Source organism: Amia ocellicauda, chromosome 7 (assembly GCF_036373705.1).
Source record: "Amia ocellicauda isolate fAmiCal2 chromosome 7, fAmiCal2.hap1, whole genome shotgun sequence".
Lineage (NCBI taxonomy): Eukaryota > Metazoa > Chordata > Actinopteri > Amiiformes > Amiidae > Amia > Amia ocellicauda.
In genome coordinates this window covers 11,984,064-12,005,555 of record NC_089856.1, presented here as the reverse complement: position 1 = coordinate 12,005,555, position 21,492 = coordinate 11,984,064, and the positions used below count along the sequence as shown (strand labels likewise).

The 21,492-nt window shown below is 43.1% G+C and overlaps 1 protein-coding gene across 1 annotated transcript; it reads right to left on the bottom strand.

Annotated features, from left to right (window-relative positions):
- Positions 1–8,646: 8,646 nt before the first annotated feature.
- LOC136752797 (NADH dehydrogenase [ubiquinone] 1 alpha subcomplex subunit 4-like 2) lies at positions 8,647–18,432 on the bottom strand. Its single transcript, XM_066708427.1, has 4 exons — positions 18,161–18,432; positions 13,765–13,853; positions 11,680–11,740; positions 8,647–9,616 (listed from the first exon to the last, which is right to left on the bottom strand). Exons 1-4 carry the CDS (start codon positions 18,200–18,202, stop codon positions 9,560–9,562), a joined length of 249 nt encoding a protein of 82 aa, XP_066564524.1. The 5' UTR covers positions 18,203–18,432; the 3' UTR covers positions 8,647–9,559.
- Between the last annotated feature and the right edge of the window lie 3,060 nt (positions 18,433–21,492).

The window sequence follows — 21,492 nt, the reverse complement described above, 5'->3', positions numbered from 1 at the left end:
TCATTGAAGATCTCAGATTCGCAAAGTATTAGTTAAATTGGGGTTCAGTTAAGTATCCTAGTAATGAAGTAATTGAGAGCTCAGTTAAAAAACTGCAGGGAGAACCACTGTTCTAGGGGAAGGCAGTTATTCTGTAAAATGAAAATAAGCATAACCTCAATCAGTCAGTGCTGGAAAAACAGTCTAGGCCTATATGTGTGACAGCTGTCTGTTGCGAGACGCGTTAAATCCCCTAGGGGGTTGCAGTTGTTTTAATTATTATTTTTTGTATTTATTTCGGTAGTGCAAATTTTCCCAAACCTAAGAAAATTATATTCAAGTCAAAAATAGGCAAAAATCGAACGGCTAAAATATGTAATGGTTGATTTTTGTTTTTATCGTTATTTAGATCTAGGCAGTTTGGTAAGGTGGTGTGTGAGTGACGGATCCATCCAGAGCGCCACTCACAGCTGGATATGAAAACGCACTTCGGGAGGCAGCTGGGAGTCAATTTGCAGCCAAGAGGCGCTGAGACTGTTCCATAATAGAAGAAATGCTGACAAGCGATGCTCTCTCACCTCGTTTTAGCTGAATCTGGACGGATTGCTGTTACAGTGCTCTCCCGCTCATGTTTAACGCGCTAATTTGACAATAAATCACAGCATATAACGAGAGCTAACGGCAGCGCAAATTAATTGGTTTCATTAATTTGTTTAGTCAATTGTCAGGCCGATTGTTTTGTTCCCCTGTCACCCTTTTCTCACAATTAAATGTCACCGCGTCGACGAAGCGACACAGAGGTATTCGCACGTTGTGAAGGGAAGCCATCGAGCCCTGTATCCGCGTTCACAACACAAAGTCCTCACAGTATTGAACTTGTAACTCCAAATACAGAACTGATTCGAGCACCAGTACCATCAGAGGGGAGTAAGTACAGCCCGGATTTCTTTTTCTTTTATTTTTTTGATCAACAAGTCATTTACTTCAATTATAGGCCTGTGCCTATTCATAAATTATACTGTATGTAATTTCGATTTCCCCAAGCAGGTACATATCCAAGATGAATTAATTTAATTAAATGCCAATACGTACCTGGGACTCCACAAGTACACTAACTACAGGAGGTTGCATATACCCCCTCTAATGAATAGAAATAATGTGTTCAATTTAACACATTCTGTGTTTGTTCAAGGACAACACAGCTTTGTGTTAACATTTACCAAATTACAACACGATAATGTTTTTTTGTTACACAATAATGTGTATTTTTAACACAATAATGTATTTTCCCCCCCCACACAGCCTAAAAGACTATCATGTTGTGCTTTGGTAAATGTTAACATAACTTTGTGTTCTCCTTGAACAAACACAGAATGTGTTAAATTTAACACATTAGTTCTAAGAGTGCATCTTTTGGTATCCATCTTTTGTCTTGGCGGTGCTAAGACAGATAAGAGGTGGAGCTCCTTAGTACTGGAAAAGATAGAAGAGGAAAGAAGTATTTTCTTTGGTCGCCTTGAAGAACTAAACTGCTTTGCAGAAAAAGGGGACCATGTTGTAGTGAAATATAGTGTTTGAAGGTCATATAATGTTTTGCAAAGAAGGTCTTGCCTTGTCTTTTGTTATTTGGCCCGTGTTTTCCTTTAAGATCCCACTCAGTCTTTTAAGTGCGGGTTAATAGGCGATCTGTTGCACAGTTGCATGGATTGTTATTCGTCATGCTCGGGAGTCGCCAGCACTTTGTCTTAATGATGTACAAGAAAGCCCATCGAGCGAGCCATCCATCTCGGCCAAGCGCTAATGGGGATTTCAGTTAAACAGCCCAGGCGGAGAGAGTGGATTGGTTCCTAAGTGTTGTTTATTAAGTGAGCGTTTGAGATTTTCGTTTCTTTTCATTTAATAAGCTCAGGCAAAATAAATGGGTATAAATCTTTGTGAAAACCGGTTGGCACGCTTTCCATGCCAGGAGGAAAGTGAAAAACAAGAGAATGAACAATATTAAAGACAATGAAATGTTCCTGATGCCTGCTCTTGCATGACAGACTTTTCATTTTAACCCCTGTGTCCGGGTTGAGTGCAGTATTTTCATTATTATAATTTTTGGTCCAGTGTTTGACCCTTACTTTTACAGTAATGCACCAGCCCAAGCCAGCAGATCAACTCCTGTTGTGTTTTTGTCTCCTCCCTTTTGTGCTTGATGTTTTTTTCGCATCTTTCACGCTTTTCTCGCTGACTGTTGTGATTGCCGGGTTACAAATAACAAAGGGGAGTAGAGGGGAGTGTTCAGAGCTTCTCAAGTGGGGTAGCCAGGATGGGACAAAGATTGTTTGCATTTGAAGGTACTCAAGTGAAATTCAATTTATACTTCATCTTAAAGAGCTAAATAACATTGATTGATTGTACCTCAAACCTGTGGATTAAATATTCTGTTTTTTATTTTTGTGCAGCTGCTCTCAGGCTGTAGCTCCCCGCTGACATTCACCTCGATCTGGGGAGCATATCTCTGTTCCCCCCCAATGGAGGAGCTGTCTCTGAACTGCACTGATGGGTCAGATAACACCGTCTTTTGTAAGCGGGGGCAGTACGGGGCCTCCCACTGCCTCTGCTTGATGCGCCGCCCCGGCTCCATGCAGCAGACAGCAGAGAGATGAGGGCTTCACCCTCTTTAGGATCATTCTGGTGGAGGTGGGCTGGTTGGGCTCAGTAGAATCGATTCCCAGAAGACCTTGTTGCCACGCTTGGTTTTCTTGGTTTTCTTGGTTTTCGAGGCCATCGTATCCATCACGACAGCCCAGTGCTGAAATGGTTTTCAATCAAAACTGATTTATATACTGTTCAAACACACCCATACACAAACACAGAGAAGGGATTCCATACCAACAATAATAATGATAAAGATGCACATTAATCATATTATGCACAGTTCATATCTTTATATCTGAACAAAGTTGTTACCCCTCTACAATACTTTGGATATTTAAACATTTGTGTTCATATTTATTTGGAAAGGATTATTAGCACAACATAACCGCCATTCAGAATCTGAATCCCACCTTGGAAGCATCATCCCCATTTTGTTTAACTCGAATATCTGTTTTTTTTTTTTTTTTTTTATTAACATCAACAATGCACCCCTGCCTGGCACTGCTGTTGCATGCAGTGTATTCCTACGCTGATATGCCAGAGGAATTAGTCCCCCACAAGAGTAATCATGAACGACTTATAAATGTACGACTCATGTACGATATCCTTTTAAAAGAAGATAGTCTTACAGTCTACTCATTGTAAACCTTTGTCATCCTGAGACATTTAATGTTGGCAATTTTTGGTTACTTATTAAATGAAATGCTCATTTGCTTAGTTTGAAATGTTATGGTCAATGCCTTGTTTAGAATTTCCCGCAGCTCTGCAGAGGGTCAAACTGAGTCTCTCCGCCCTCTATCGGGAGGAGCAAGAAAAGATCAAGGTCCTTTCCAGGGTCCGCATCATGGAGGACGACGAGAAGTGCAGCTGCTTCTTCTTCAAGAAAACGAAGGAGAGGCATCCTGCAATGTCCTCCATGATCGACTCCTCGGGGCAGGAGGTGGAGGGCAGAGAGGCTGTTGAGACAGTGGTGCGGGACTTCTACAGGGAGTTGTACGATCAGAAGGTGGTGGATCAAAATATGATCCATCACTTTCTGTCCCTGTTGGAGTCCCGCAACGAGGGGGACGAGGAGGCGGAGGAGGATCCAGAGATCACCACCACTGAACTCTCCCAGGTGATAAAGAGTCTTAACTCTGGAAGGACACCGGGTCCCGATGGGATCCCTGCTAAATTCTATAAGATCTTTTGGGAGGTGCTTAAGGAAGATCTGGCTCAGGTCTTGGGGTCGATGTACAGAGAGGGTAGACTGGCCCCTTCTATGAAGAGGAGTATCCTCTCTCTTCTTCATAAGAAGGGAGATCCAAAGGATCTGAGGAACTGGCGGCCGGTCAGCCTCCTGTGCACCGACTACAAGATACTGGCCAAAGCACTGGCGCTCCGTCTGCAGCAGCCACTCCCTCAAGTCGTGGGTCCCGACCAGGTCTGCGGTGCCCAGGGGAGATCGGCGGCCGACAACGCCATGCTGCTCAGGGATGTCGTGGCCTACTCGAACGAGAGAGGGCTTCCCCTGGTCCTAATCAGCCTGGACCAGGAGAAAGCCTTCGACAGAGTGGGCCACGAATACCTGCAGCTTGTTATGGAGAGGATGGGTCTCGCTCTTGGCCTAAGGAAGTGGGTTAAGATCATCTACAGCGGCCTAAGCAGCAGGGTCCTTGTGAACCGCCACCTGACCGAACCATTTCCGGTCAGGTCGGGGGTCCGACAGGGTTGTCCCCTGTCGGCCCTGCTGTACGTCCTCTGTCTGGAGCCGTTCATGCAGGCGATCCGCCGGGACGTCCGGGTGACAGGTTTCCATCTCCCGGGTTCCGGCGGAGAGCAACTGAAAGCCCTGGCCTATATGGACGACGTGGCCGTGGTCTGCACGGACGCGCCGTCCGTGGCCAGGGTTGAGGAACTGCTGGACGGCTTCTGCAGGGTGACGGGGGCCGCTGTCAACAAGGCCAAGAGCGAGGTCTACCTCTCCAGGGCATGGCCTGTCGGCCGGGGCCCGCCGACCGTGTTCCCTGTGAAGGCGTCCATCAAGGTTCTGGGGATTACGATCGACGGGACCAACAGGGGCACCCGGAGCTGGGAGGAGGCTTTATCTAAAGTCAAAAGAAAGATCCACGGCTGGAGCACAAGGACCTTGACGATGGCCGGTAAGGTGCTGGTCGTAAAGGCCATCCTCTTCCCGATACTCCTCTACGTAGGAATGATCTTCCCCCCAGACAAGGTCGTCGCAAAACTAGTGACCAGGATTATATTTCGGTTTGTCTGGGGGAGCAAAATGGAGAGGCTGAAGAGAGTGCAAATGGTGAAGGGTACCCTGGATGGAGGCAGGGGGGTCCCGGACGTTGTGCAGCTGATAAAGGCGCAGGGGCTGGCCTACGTGGTCAAGAACATCCAGGCCGCTTCTACTTTGCCAGCAACCTGAGACCATTCGGCCTCTGCGCCATGGATAACACCAGGCCGCACTCGTGGGATCCCCCGCCGTTCTACAGGGCGCTCTGAGCCTTTGCGCTCGAAGTAGGCCTCCATAAAGTCGTGCTGGCCTCCTGGGATTATAAGACCATCTGTAGCCAGATGAGATCTACCCAGGAGACCAGCCGGATAGAAGATTTCCTTCCCGAAACCTGCCGGTTTATCTGGGCTAACGCTACGCACGTTTGCCTCACAAATACGCAGAAAGATGTCTCCTAGATGGCTGTGAGTCGGTGTCTCCCCACCCAAGTGTTCATGCACAGAAGGGGCCTAGCCTCTTATGACATCTGCCCCTATAAGGGTTGCCTGAGGAAGGAGACGGAGGCTCACATCTTTAGAGAGTGCCCCTCCGCCTACAGGGTCTGGCTCCTGTTTTCTCCGTTCCTCCACAGGTTTGCTGTTCCTGCGCGGGCGACTGCCCAGCAGATCTTATATGGTCCAGCCAGGGTTTTAACATCTTCCACCCTGAGGTGCTGGTGGCGTGTCGTCTGCGCAGTGAAGCAGGCCCTGTGGGAGGGACGGAATATCTGTCTATTCAATAAGCAGGAGCTGGACCTGATTGTCATCGCGCGGAGGGGCATGGTGCTCATGAGGGACTACGTCAATCTGGAGGTCCAACAGAGGGGCAAGGAGGAAGCCTTTAGGAACTGGCATATACAAGATCTGGGATCCCGTGATGGGACCCACCTCCGGGGACGGCCATCTCCCCCTGCTGGAGCCCGAGTCCAAGATCTTTTAACCCTTTAATGAATGATTGCTTTTTAAAATGACTTTTAAAACTGTTTTTAAAGATTTATTTGTTTTTAAAACACTAATTGTTTAGGGTTTTTTTTGGTTTAGTTTTGTTTTATTCTGTTGTCAAATACATTGACCGTTTTGGATTTAATTTTAAATGCATTGGACCGTTTTGGTTTGTTTTTTATTTTTACCTTTTTAATTGTTTCTTTATTTTGTCCAGTGCATTTTCAGTTATTTTCAATGTATTTGACTTTTATGTTGGTAGCAGTTTGCTTTAATCATGTTTGTTTTGTTGTTTTGTGCACTTGTTTATTTGAAGTTTAGTATTTTGTTTTTGTTAAATCACAAAGATTTTAAAAATTTTAAGTGATTTTAAGAATTGATTTTTAAAAATTTTAATCACAAGTATTAAAATTTGTATGAATGTTTTTATTGTAATGTAAAATACTTTTAACAATAAAACAGTATTTTACACAAGGAAATGTGTTAAAACATATTGGTCTTTTTTTTGTTCCCATGGTATAATGGAAAATTGGCTCAGAGTTTGACGTTTGAAGGTTTCGCTATAGTTGAACAATTCAATGTAGAACTAATATTTTCAAACGCTTCACCTTCTAGACTGTGGACTTGTGGGACAAAGAAGACAAAAATGAAAATCCCTTAAGTCCTCCCTCCATGTTCCATTATCCTCCACCATTTTAAACATCTCATCTAAATCTGCACAGTGCACACCCCAATGTGTCACCTAATTAGGATTCCATAAACCCTCACTTCATCATCAGAGCAGCTAAACAATTGGAGGAACTAAAGGCATGATTAGTAAAAATACATGGCCTCTACTGCTCACAGGTCACTTAGCACTCAGTTGTAGCATAACCTCCTCCTCTTATCCCATCGTAAAAAGATAATTTAAGTAGAGCGCCCTTTCATCAGAAAATCAACCATAAGTTCAAGTGTATAAAATTAGTCAGTCTCACATCTCAAAGTCTGTAAAGCAAAGCTGGCCACAGTATCCCTTGGCTGATTCCCAAGGAGCGCCGCAGAACTGCACTGAAATGATGCTGCTGATATAGAACTGGAAATAGGCCCACTGTAATGGGGTCTTGACTGCCATCTAATCTGCACATCTGTCTCCCCCTTGGTTTCCAAACTCATACACCAGCTCTTCTGTCCACCCATATGTAGGCTAACGCATGCACTGCAACATATCACCTGTCATTTTTCTTTTTTATGTGAAAGTGTGGCCATTATAATGCAGATAATTGACATGACCAATCACATGTTAAAAACAAAAGAAGAAAAAAGGAAACCTCATGTTTTTAAATTAACTAATTACAGCCCTGTAATGCCCTGTGTGTCGAGGGAACAGAGGGGACTTGTCAGATGGCTTATCTGGCCAGGGAAATGAAGGAACACAGACCTATCTGTGCAGATCTGGACTCCCCACCACTAACCCTATAGTCTCTCGACTGCTCACTACTGGAACACAATTTCTGTTTATTTATTCCTAGTGTATGCATGTCATTTTTATATTATAGCTTTGTACACACACACAGTTACATGAACCACTAAACTGACTAGCTATTAAAGGAAACCCCAGAAACAGCTCTCAGTAAAGCGATCCCTCTGTATTTCCTGTGTAACTTCTCTTTCTTCCAACATTAAGTTAAAAAAATAAATATACAACAGTCTGCCATTTCCTGAAACCCTTAAAGACCCTTCGGTGTTTATATGTGCACAATATGTTATTCCTATTTGTCCCATTTCGCCTTATCACTGCTGTAATATTATTTTAAACCAAAGTACAGCGAAACATTTGCTGTGTGTGATTGACATTTTCCATTCAATGTTTATTTCTTTTAAAAAGAGGGCCAGTGTAAGCGAATTGGTTTAAACCCTTGATGAATATAGGACAGTTCTCTACACAGAGCTAAACAAAACGTGTAAGCATTATAGACAATGTGTGTGAGCAATAACAATACATTAGTTTTAAGAGCGTGTAAGCATTCGATTAATTAGACTACATCATGTATAATGAAATGAAAGAAGAGTGCCAATGCTATGGTTTAAAAAATCTGGTTTAAAACATGGTTTAAAAACAAAACTAAAAACAAAACCAAAAAAAGCAAAAACGTGTGAAGTGTTTTCTTGTGTGTGTCTACATATTGTTATCTCACTTTAGAAAACGTTTCAGTCAGCCCCATTACCAATTCATTTCTTCCTCGTACCCTCATACTGTTCCTGATTTTCCTTGTAAATTGTCTCTTGGAAGGTGACGTGTGTGATTTAGAGAGTTGAGAGATCTTTCAAATCAAAGCACAATGAATAATAATAAGAAGAATAATAATAATAAGAAGAATAATAATAAGAAGAATAATAATAAAGTATTTGTGAGTGGGAGTGGAGATGCAGTGTCGTTATCTGGGCAGCACCCCTGCCGATCCCCTCCCCATGTTGTTTGTTGTGCCTTATTAAAGAAAGCATCAATATTTTTTACCGGGGAAGATTGCTTTGCCATAGAAACGGAGGAGCGCATAAAGATCCCTAATGTGCCGGCGATTGTGCACATTAGCCAGGGCGCACGGAGACAGTTTTCCAATGGCACCAGGCGTGCGAGGCGTCGCTGTCTCCCCCGGGCGTGCAAGCGGCGACAATTGAAGTCAGCAGTATTAAATAGGAGCTATATTTGGATGGACCAAGAACCATTCTGCCCAGGCCTGGTCGGTGCATTATCTCTGCCCCACCTTGTCATGCCCCGTGCCCGTGCCCCCCTCTCCTCTCAAGCCCTGGCAGGCTCCAGCAACAGACACACTTACATGCGGGTTCAAGTTCACACACATTTTATTCAGGAGTTACACTTTTACAAAGGTCTGACATAGGACCCCCATTCCAGCACCACTTGCGCAGAGTCCATAAATCCGTAAAGATTTTCCCTATTTTTGCTTTGTCTTTTGCAGCTAGATCAGATTGAATGCATAAAAGCTAACGCCATGCTCCCAATGACTTCCAGATGCTATAGAGCAGTTGTCCTGGAGGACCCCCTACCCTGATGGTTTTTGTTCCAACCCAGCTCTCAATTATTTAATTGAATCCTTAATTGAAGTAATAATTTGATTACTTTTCACTCTTTAAATTGTGTAACTGATAAAAAGCTGGTTCCTTAATAAGATTATATGTTCCGATACAATTTTATACTTAACCCCTACTGTTTAAAATATTTAAAAGGTTCTGATTTAGGACATTATTACTTAAATTAAGGGTTCAATGAAGTAATTGGGGGCTCGGTTGGAACCAAAAACAGCTGGGTAGAGGCTCCTCCAGGACCAGAGTTGAGATCCACTGCTATAGAGCACTGCTACATACATTTCCTTTGGTTAAGTGCTAATAGACTAGTAACACTGTGAGCCCAATAACAGCAGTTGAAATAGCTACTAGCACTGGACCAGAGGGAATATATAAACGGGTGTTCTATGGTTCCGTGCAAGAGGAACAGAGTTCTATTCTACGTTCTAGATCAAAACTTTCAACCCCCCACGTGTTAGTATTATCATGATCCGCAGTATTAATGTAATCCAGGCGCTGAACGAGGTTAGGCACTTTGCATGCAATTAAAGCACAAGAGAGAGAGAGAAAAAGGAGAGAGACTCTTCTCCAGAGTGAGGCTGAGCCACTCTGACACCATGACGACCGGGAGGCCCCTGAAGTGAGGTGCACTTGCGAGTTGCCGTGGAAACCTTTAGAATTCCGGCCCATCCTTCTTCAGATTTTTGTAGTCAGTGTTGACGGCCACAAACTGGTCAGGAGAGAAACAAACAGGAGAAGAAAAAACTGAACTTATTAGAGTACCAATTACTGAGCCATTCTCCCTACTGGGATCTATTAAAATAATTCACACCACTTTTAACCCAGGTAACCCCCTGCTGACAGAGGGGAACGTTTGTGTCCTTCAGAATTACGAAGAAAATGGAGTAATTTCAACAGCTCTGGTTTAGAATTTACTTTGTTATTGTTCCTGAAAAACTTTTAAAAAGGCGATATTACATGCATTTTATGTAGATATATATGTATTAAAAATATATAACTTTTTCATATAAAATGTGGTCAGTTGAGGTGTTAGTGTTTGCTTTGTTTTGGGCTTGGTGTTTTGTCCCCATCATTATTTCACTCCGCATATTAATATGGTTCTGCACTTCAATAGAAAAACACACACACATGTGCTTGCACATGCACACACGGGAGCTTCGTGGGGTATTTGAATGTAAATTCAGATTTACCTCCACACACCCCTGCAGCCCAGTCTGCGAGCAGCTCTTTGTAATGCAGCCGTTAATAGGGGTCGTATCATTAGCCGAATCACTGCAAATCTAAATCCTTTGTCCCGTCTAATTAGAGCTCTGAGCACGGAGTAAATTATTAGCTGCACCAAACACATCAAGCCGAGGACAAAGGCTTTTATCATTAACTGTGTAATTTTAAATGCACTTTGTAAATCATATGTATCAACTCATTTAATTGGCTTAATTTCATACATCTCCAAATACCTTTTTTTTCTGCTATGAATCACACCATGAATATTCAACCACCTTATATTGTCAGATCATTAGCTTTTTTCTTTCTTTTTTGCCAGCTAGATACAGTTTCTTGATGTTTACGATCCACGGGCCACAGACAAGGTCACAACAAACTACACAGCCTACAGACTGTTCTCGGGCCTCCTCTACTCTCTGACAGCCCTGATCTTTGTTGATTCTAGTTTACAACCCAGAGAGGCTGCAATCTCCCTCCCACATTCAGCAGTGCCTTACCTGCCGTAGTTACGCTGTTAAATTTGGCACTACAGAGTAACTCCTTTCAGATTTTACCCTGATCTCCAATCAGACTGGGGAAACCTTTCACCCAGCATCCTGGTGCCATACATTTACGAGTGCACTTCATGTTCTCCAAAAATTTGCTTTAAAAACGACACAAATGCAGGCACTGGGAGCTTTTGTGTTCTCTTTGCGGGTGAGCCCTCTTCAGCCCAGGGATTGAGAAGGATATTAGGGATCTGCATCTCTCTGCTGGGAGAGTTTTTTACTCTTTAATATTCTCCCACGCTCCCGTGCAGCCTAGTTTGCATATGTCATGTCCAGCTTAGACACCTTCCCAACCATGACAGAGTACAAGCTTTTGCCTTCAACTGATATTTTTGCCTTTAAAAAAAGAAAGAAATATAATAATGTTTTTGTCTTCCATTTACTGATAATCTGACTGTGATGTATCACTTCTCCATACTCCCCCAACCCCGTTGTTGTTATTATTATTATTATTATTATTATTATTATTATTATTATTATTATTATTATTATTATTACTGCTTAAGCAGGGCTTGGTTCAATTTAAGTCAAGTATGCTTTGTTAGGAACAAAAATAAAAACGTCTTGCTGCCCTACATCTGACTGCTCTACACTGCACTTGCTAGAATGATCCAAAATGTATTTATTACTGTTTAAAAGTAGATGATAAAGGGTCCATAAGTGCAGACAGGTACATTGTGTCTGCCCAGGACCAAATTATGTCCCTGTCTCGCTTCTGTCTGTCCCCTGTACCCACTATTGCCTTCCAACCCACCTGTCCCCTCTGGTGTTCTACAAGCGGCAGGTTGCCACGTTCTCAAGATCAAAATGTTCCTCCTGCTGTTGGGTCTTTATTAAATGATCAACCCACTCCAGTCACATGTTATTCAAGTCCCCCTCTTAGCACAAATATAATAATTGGCTTAATGGGTGCCAACATGGAACATGCTGGTAAACAAACGCAGAAGGAGTGTCCAAAGTGACGCTGATCACACACGTAGTGTTGGTGTAAGTCCTTTACCTTGTACTGATAGGTTGGGCTCAGCTTGTTCCAGGGCTCGGGATTGTTCTTCTTGTCCCAGCTGTCATTGTGGTGCCGGGAGGAAGAGAAATGAGAGACGTGCGGGAATAAAAAATGAAAACAACAGCAAGAGAGAGACAGAGAGAAAAACTGATTGACAAAAGAGATTCAGCCCACTCTTTGCGAGAGGTGAATGCAGTCATTGTGTGTCACTCTTGGCCCCCAAACTGGCTCTTCATTAACCCAGCTGCCCTCTCCCCACACAGGGCTCCGCTGGCAGCCAAGGACACCCAATTACATAACTGCACTGTATCCCCGGGTAATGGAGCGGAGAAACAAAGACAGGCAAATACAGTAACCACACGGCCAATGATAATCGTCCTTCCATTGTGGGGGGTGGAATAAAAAACGTCCAACTTCCCCCAGTTGAATAGACAGTGAAGAAGTGGGCACCCATTTTCTTTTTTTGTTATACTGCGTTGAAGGACCTGGTGTGGCTGCAGTTTCTGCCACATGCTGTGTACCTGATAAGCTCTTATTGCAGTTACTAAAAGTAGCAGACAAATACCAAAAAAGCTCACAATCACAGCGTATTTTTTCATTGTCTCCCTGGGCTGTTATGGCCGGCACAAGAACGTTGGCATATCACCACAGTGTAGTCCTTATTTGCTATTCCAGTTCCTTCCAGAAGGACTCTATGCAATTTGTCTGCAATGGTATTGGAATGCCCTTCAGCACAAGAATGTGTCCCAATACTTTTTCTATATTAGGGATGTTAACAAATCCTTCGTTGCCTTCAATTTCGTATTAGGGTTTTCTGTGACTGCTTCAGATTAACATTTATTATATGACATTTCACTTGCTTGATCAGCACATACCTCTCGCATATCATCTCGTTCTTTTTCGGTTTTGTTGTCTGTTGTGTTTCATATACTGATATAAAAAAGTGCATTGGTGAAATGGAAAGAGCTATATTTTAACCATGAGTCATTGTATCACTCTTAGCGGGACATATATCATGACAGAGAGTGTGCCATTATTGTTGCTGAAGATAGATTAAAAAAAACAACAACACACAGAAATGTAATGTATCAGTCCTTATGCACACCCTCCTCTTGACAACGAGAGCTCTTCAGCAGTGAAGGGTTTCCAGGTTCGAGGAGAAAACGACTCTTCTTTCAAGGCAAGAGTGGCTAAATGACCGGCTTGACTGGGGAGTTGTTTAGCATGGGCTGATCGATCTGCCCTGGCGTGCCAAAATCTATTGAACTTGGCAAGACAGACAGTGCCTTGTTGTGGACTCTATTAAATCAGACCACTTACTGTCCCTTATTAATGAGAGCTGATGGACTGAACAGAGCTGTCCTTGTTATAAAATATTCAAGTCCCTGCTCAAATATATAACAAATAACAATCCCCTCTACTTTCTTTTGCTTTCTTTTACCTTTATTTAACACCTTTTTCACCTCCCCACTCGTCTTTCCCTTAAAACTTGTAATCTATTGTGCCCTGAGTTTCTTCTATTTTTTGGCGAGGGGGGCGGTCTCTATATGTTGTTTTGGTGTTTCTGTTCTATACAAATCTCAATCTTAAAACCTGCCTATCCCCATACAACCCAACATACAAACAACCTGTACACATTTGTAGTTTATCACTGAACAAAGCATTTTTTATCTGCTGAAATGATTGAAAGTGAATCCCTATTTTGGGGGCACTGTTAGCAAGAGGACTCATTTACATTATTTCTACTTCAATTTGCAAGAACACATTTATCTACTGTGGGCCAACTCCATTAGGAAACATAGAATTTAAATGGTTGGATGTTTTTATATGGAATAAACCAGCTAATTGAGATGCAATATGAGCCATATTATAAGTTCTGAATATTATACGTTTTTTAAAATGCTTATATAATAATAATGATGAAAGTTATTTAATAAATGCTACTTTTTTTATGGTCCTTTACTATCATATATATTAGGCACTGCTCTCTACTAATGTGAGGGCACACCCATACCCTAACTGGCTCTGGGATGTGATTGGCTGAGTGCAAAGAAGAGCTGTCCAATCAGGAAGAGGCCTTACCAGACGTGGGGGTTGAAGAAGGCTAGGCGGAGCAGATAGAGGGAGGCCCCGCCCATCCCCAGGCTGATGAAGAAGAAGAGGGGGATGAGCTAGAAGACAAATAGAGAGAGAGGGAGAGGGAGAGGGAGAGGGAGAGGAGTGTGGATTGGAAACTGTTAACACATGCCTATGAATATATCTCATTTCCAAAGACATGGCACTCTGACACATCTCAGTTAGGTACCCATACACAGGCACACACACACCACAGTGGCCTGCCAGCAAATAATGTGCCAGATGCATGGCTCAGAGAGTCTGAGCTCTTTTCATGTTCCTTCAATCCCCAACCCCTCACTTTTAATAAACAATACAGCAGGTGTCTCCAGTCCTGATCCTACAGAGCTCCTGTCCAGCAGGTTCCAGAGGGCACCCTTCTGTCCCCATTGTTTCCAAAACTGGATGTATTCCACTCTGATCATTTAAGCAGGTGGTTTGGTAATTTAGAAACCACAGGGTACAAATATCTGGAGACCGCCAGCCTCTCCAGGGATGAGTTCCCCTAATAGACTTGTTTACTTGGTGAATATCTCCCATGTGTTCCCACTATTTAGAAACTGGTGGTTTAGGCTGACCTATAACATGAATAGGACTGGTGCTCTCCACGGCCAGGGCTGGCAATTGGTCTACCGGGGAATGGCGGACGAATGCCATTATAGGAATTATAGGAGGGTATATGTAAAATATTCCAAAGTTGCGTGGGCATATGCAAAGTTCCATACAACTTACGTGGGTATATGGCATATGCATGTGTATGCCTTTGACTGCTGCACTGCCTATCATCCCACCCTAACATATGAGTGTATCAGTAAAAGTATTGGGAAAACAGACAAAGTACCACATGCCAGCTGTTCACAATGTTCTAAAGTGGGTGCAGGTACCACCCTTCGCTATAAAACCACACTGTTTGCACTATGGTACCACTGACACTGAGAGTGCAATGGCTGCCTTGTTAGCCTTTTCCAGCTGATCCCAGAGGTGCTCTAGCTGTGTGACTGAGTGCAGGGTTCTAGTCAGGGTCATCTCAAATGTATTGCACGCCTTGAACTTCTTGAACCTCCCAGCTCAGCGCCGGAGTGTGTTATCATGCTGCTACATGCACAGCTCCTTTGTCATCAAGAAATCCCATTAATGCAGCTAAGCACAGTATAGTCAACAAACATCACAACACACACAGGTGGTTATCATGCCCTTTAAAATTACAACAACCTCTACATAGAACACAGACTCCAGTAATTACCAGTTACACACACACACACATATATATATATATATATATATATATATATATATATATATTCAGTTATTCTTATTATTATTCCTACACTGCTGAATATGAATTAGGTGGCGGCCTTGAGAACAAAAGTGAGAGTTTGCGCTCCTGCCTGGTGAGGTACACGGTACAAAAAACCCCATAAAAAAATATCCCTGTGCAATCTCTAGCAGCCTGACTGTCAGCTTGACTGACGGGTTCAGAGAGTAAGAGAGAGAGAGAGAGAGAGGGTGAAAGGGAAGGAGTGCGAGAGAAACCGAAAGGAAGAGGTGGGGGGTTAGAATAGAAATGAACATTGAGACTGAGCCCGGCCCAGTTCAATCAGGGCCCGCCCAGATCCAGGTACAGCCGAGAGAGATTCAGAACAAGGGCCTTTTCTTTTCTGTTCGGTTCTTCTCTGGGCCACCTGCCTGCCTTTTGACTGCGTGACAACAAGCAGAAATGAAATAAGGTTCCTGGACACAGACGTGAAAGGGGTTCACATTGTTCCCACAAAGAGAGCCATTGTTCGGTCTAGCCTGATTACACGGCACAGGTAAGACAACCAGCGCTGGGGTCAACATATTCTCCCTCTCCCCTGCTCTCTCTCTCCTTCACTGCACCAGAGCAGATGTGCAATACATCTGCCCAGGGCCCGAGTTAAAGACACCCGTTCCATATAGATGACAAACTTATTTTAAAATAAAGGTGCAACCAAAAGATGATTGTTTTAATATGCACTGCTAAATGAGTGTGCGAGGCTGTGAAAATCACACAGAGGTGGTTCTCAATGCTGCAAACAAGCCAGCGCGACACTGACCGAATCCCCCGGGTGGCACTTCCTGTTATTCTGCACTAGCTGTCTCCCATTAGGAGCTGTTCTTGCTGGAATGGTTCATTTGAGTGATCAAGTTGCAACTGGGGCAGAAACCGCTGAAGGCCAATACCAGGAGCTGATGGCATATTTGGACACAGGAGGAAGGAAGAAATGGATAGAAGTGTCTAGTTTTAAACAGAACAATGACACTATTTATAGATCCCAATGCCTCATTTTTAATTCAAATTTAAATCTGTTGTCGCAATTCGTCACTTCTGACAGTAGCCTCCTACCAAGGAAGTCAAATACTGAAACATTCATCACCAAATCACGTTGCCTTGTATTATCTGCTACTCTTATCCCACAGAACAGATGGCGTTACAGAGATACGCCTTAAGCCTGGCTCTGTTCGTTGTGTACCCCCCTAGTTTGAACTGAGACCAATGCCTTCTGGAGGGGTGGATGGCACCAGAGCCTTGGCATGTCAACACAAGCGAAAGTTGATGTTGTTGTTAGAACTGTTAGTATGTGTTTGTTTGTTTGTTGTTAACCTCAATTATTAATTTAATCTGTACTCTTGTATCACTCCACCTCCACAAGCATACATGAACAGACAGACAGAAAATACAAATAAGAAGTTGTCACTTGAAGAGAAGTGCTCTTGGTTTTGTGAGCGAGGAAGGGGGCCGCACACATCGCAATCGCACTTCTAAATGAGAAACAACGTTGCCGGTTGTTAGTAATTTACACTTCGGGGTTGGGGATCTGCGTGGGCTTTTGCGCCGAGGAGGAGGCGACAGACTGCGACCTGCGCCAGAAGCAAATCCATATTGCGATCAGTGATTGTGCAGCAGTCTCACAAAAATGCAGGCACCGACTTTTTGGGTGCAAAACTGTAAACGCAGAATAGGGTTGAATCACAGATTTCTCACAATACTGGCTCCTGGGGCGCATCCCAGTTAAATGATCTTGATGTTGGTCAGGCGGCTTGCTTCGTCTGTGGCACTATAAGGGCGCCCGCTGAAGGTTGACTGTGACTGCCAAGCCTCACATATTTCTTTCCACTGGATCAGAGCAATTCGAGGAAACGGTTTGGTTGAATGTTGAATAATTTGGCACCATGCAGTATTGGGCTAAATCAATCCCCGACACTCGTGCATTGGCTGTAGCCCTGTACTTCATTTTTTTTGTATATTTATGTTTATGCCATGGGGCCACCGGGGACCGATGGGGAGAAAGTGGGTCACGGCTCATTTATAATTTGGATTTGGAGAGTCCGTGTTCAGCACCGTGCTTATTTTAGCACTGGGCTGAGAAATGTGCGGATTTTAATCATTTTACTTTTTCAAGCTGCATTTTGCATTTTCTTCTCCTTACGGGATACCCCCACCAGCCAGTGGGAGGACTCTCAGAAACGAAGGTGTTGAAATGTCCCTTTTATACGGGTTTTAAGAGTGCAGTAACCTACGTTTGTTTTTGAGCCAAAATATTGAAATAACAATAACGATGGCGGCCTGCAGACTATTCATCTGATGCGAATGCAGATTTGATTTGGAAGAAATGAAATCCCGTGTTTTAACCCGATTCAGCAAATAGTCTGCAACTTGCCAGCTAAACAGCTAGTACCAAATCATTTGTAAATATATCACTGGTTGTTGTTGTTATTATCTTAAAAAGTCACCTAAGTGTAGTGTAACTATTATAGTATACCATATTTTCCATTATAGCAATAACCTACACTATTACATCTCTCTCTCTCTCTCTCTCTCTCTCTCTCTCTCTCTCTCTCTCTATATATATATATATATATATATATATATATATATATATATATATATATATATATTGTGTTTCATGTCAAGCAATCAAGGAAATATTCTTGCAGTATGATATTTTAGAATAAAACAACAATAATAATAATAATAATAATAATAATAATAATAATAACCAGACCAAACATACAAAAAAACAAGTGTTAAAAAAACAACAACCTGAAGTTGAGTAAAACTGGAATAACCTCATGAATATATTAAACTGCTCTGCCATATTAAGTATATCATATTGAATCATAGAACAACATAGAAACTTTACTGTACATTAACAACAACAAGAATAATTTAAGTGTTTTTCTTTTTTTTCTGTAACAAAATGTATATATTGGTTTCTCAATAAAATCAAGAAACTAATTACCTACATAACAACCTGTGTGAAGCTCATTATCTTCAGCTGTGATATGATATTCTCACAATACACCAGAGAAATGAAATGCGGGTATGAAAAAGTAAACTTACTCCAGGTTTCTTCTTAGCTTGTCGAACTAGTACACGAATCATAATGTTGGGTTTGTTTGTTCCGGTCTCGTCAAATCCAAAATGAAACAAATATGTTTCAGTTCAAATTCAGCTTTGATAGTATGATTTAAAAAAAAAAAAAAAGTTTGTTATACAAATGTATCGATATATGTTTAACGGTTTCCTCCACCAAATGATACAGGTTTCATGCTAGGAGAGTGCGCTCTCTGAAACCTGTTGCATAGACACTGGGATGAAGCCTGAGGGGGCGCAGTCGCATAATTCGTTTATTTACATGTCTTTTTTTTCTTCTGGAGTCTGAAACTCTGCACGTACAGTATGATTCACGGAAAAGGAGGGGGGGGGAGTCATCACAGTGCCAACATACAACTACTAAATCTTCAACAGCAGCCCCTCTGGGAAATGCATGTTAAGTGCATCTGTAATGGGTTTAGACTACCGAGTTCACAAAATTGCATTTATGTTTATAAGTTATTATCATAACACTTATATGTTGTTGTTTTTTTTTTAGTTGGTTTGTTTTTATGTCAACGAAAATAACATTTCCAGCTCCAACACGACTGTTGGGAGCTGAAGAAGGGCCTAATTTTCCCCTTTTCTCTCTCTCTCTCTCTCTCTCTCTGGCTTTCTCACTAACAAAGCTTTCTTTGTGATCACCAATGGCTGAAAAACGAGACTCAATCGAACAAATCACATACCTGCTGGGAACTATGCAGCAACTAATGGGGATGCTAACTAACCCCCCATACTGTAGTGTCCTGTCTCACTGAAACTAGGTCAGACGGCAAGAGTGGACACTCACTGCCACACTGTGCGTTTCAATGATGTGGCCACTTGTTCAGCATGACATACTTTTCAGTTCCACAGCCGTGTCTAAGGGACGTTTGCTTGTTATATCGTGTTTATTCTAAAGGCCAGGTCAGTGTATTGAATACCATTACAATATACACAAATTCCCATCCTCCACAGACATCCCATAACTGAGCAGTTCCCACAACTCTTGACCCGGCTTTGCCTCGCATTTCAGCTCGGACAGCGGCAAAATAAACAGGCGCATCCCCCGGAGGAGCGGCCCGGCCCGGCCAGCGGTTCCTCGCTTGGACTGGGGGGCGACGCGCAGCTGGCTGGGGGGGGACGACGACACTGAAGGGGGGCGCCGAGGTCAGTAGTTTGGAGATAACGGATAGCGGCACAAGTTGGACCTATCTTTCCGCACAGGACTCTCTTTAGACCCCAAACGGTGTTATCATGGTGGCCTACCTTTTCCCCAAGGCAACACAATTGTACATGATCTGTAAGGCGATTTATCTTTAGGACAGGATAGGATAACTACACACCCCCTGGATGGGCTCCAACGATCATGTCAAATACAGTATAGGGAAATACAAGTGTGGGATTGCATGTTGCACTGGAAACAAAAAGCAGACCAATGCCTATCAATCAATAATATAGACTGTGAACTATAACCTGTAGCATGACTTTACTAATGCCATCAAGGTTCACAGTTGCCTTTCCAACACACATACAGGTCTTAGTTTTCTGAACAGCCCATCGTAACTTAAAACGACGATCCAATGCTTGCAATTCACGCAGCATCCGTGCAACTATACTATTTCCCCCCCCAAGAACTAATCAGAGCCGCTCAATTGTTGAATCACTTTGAACTGAAACTCGAACCAGCTGTGAAGACTTGTACTCTCTCTCTCTCTCTCTCTCTCTCTCTCTCTCTCTCTCTCTCTCTCTCTCTCTCTCTCTCTCTCTCTCTCTCTCTCTCTCTCTCTCTCTCTCTCTCTCTCTCTCGTTAGAGCTTAGTTGTAATAATTAGAGGGTGTGAGTTTAGGGCTAGAGAACCCATTATACTGAAAGCACGCAAACATGTGTCTGCTCTGTGTTTTCTCGAGATCTCGACAGGCAGACAGGTTTGCACAATGCCGCTGAGAAGAAAACCCAAGAGCGACTTGCATTTTCTTGCCAACAAAGGACAGGGAAAGAAAGGAGGAGAGAAGAAAGCCTGTACAGTAATCTTCGCCAGTCCTATCATTACGCCCCCCTCCCTCCCTTATATCCCACCAGGACCGACTTTGTGTTCACACGCAGAGTAATCAAAGTGCAATCATGAAATTTAAATGTTTTCCATCCGCGATTCACCTGTCGGGAAGAATGCGTCTAATGAGATTGTGCTGTCAAGACGGGCCCTGCTGCGTGTTGCGTGCCCTCACGACACAGTTGCCAAGTAAAAGGTGATGTCTGGCGATATTGCACAGAAATACATTACCCAATCCCGTGCGCACGACCTCTGTACATTTTAGATCAGGCTCAGTTAGTCCTGGGGTGTCCCACTGGTGCTCAATGCCGCTCTGGGAGGACAATACATCTGGTCCATTTAAAAATAACAGGAAATCAAACAGCGAGCCACGCACGATTCTGACCCCTGTCTGCGTCACTGCTGTTGGTGCGCCTCTCCCTGGTGTTCAGCCACCAGGCCCCGACTTTAACCGTTAAGCAACAAAACGCCCAACCGTTCCCTTCCACCTTGGACTACTTTTCAGTTACTGGCTGGAACACCTTTAAATGCATTTATGATCTGACTTATTTACTTATGTGTGTGTTTATTGATTATCTTAATATTGATGGCAATCTGATATAGGCACATCACAGCATAATCAAAATACTCCCATAGCTTTGGGTCCTGTTCCTATTCTGTAGCCCCATCTTTACCACATGCAAATCATCAATGGCAGCCACTCTGGAGAAGAGCATGTATGTTTGACATGTGTGTGTCTATATGTATATATATATGTATATATATATATATATATATATATATATACCTATATTTTTATTTTAGAAGGAGACTAAGTGACAACCCAGGCTGCTCTGTGCTAGAGTTCTGTCATCAGGTACTGCAGAACCCGTAGCTGGCACTTCTTTCTCTGTGCGTCAGTTTAATTGACTTCTACTTTGTGATCCTACAGGGGGAACTGGTTTAGAGACACCCGGGTGGCGAACAGAGGAGTCTCTGTGTGTGTGTATGTTAGTGTGAGCTTTTTTAAAGGTGCTCATTTATATGAAAAATGACAACGAAGGAGCGACACAGGCAGCACCCATTTCTTTCTTTTTTGTACTTTTCTTATTTCTCCACCACAAGATATATATTTTTTCCTTCTGTCGTGCCAGGCAGACACACAGAGCACAATGCACCCTCCTGTCTGCCCAACATCACCTCACCGCAATGAAGTTGGGATCATGGCGTGTTTGTCTCTCTCTCTCTCTTTCTCTCTCTCTTTCTCTGCCTGTGGCCCAACAGAGAA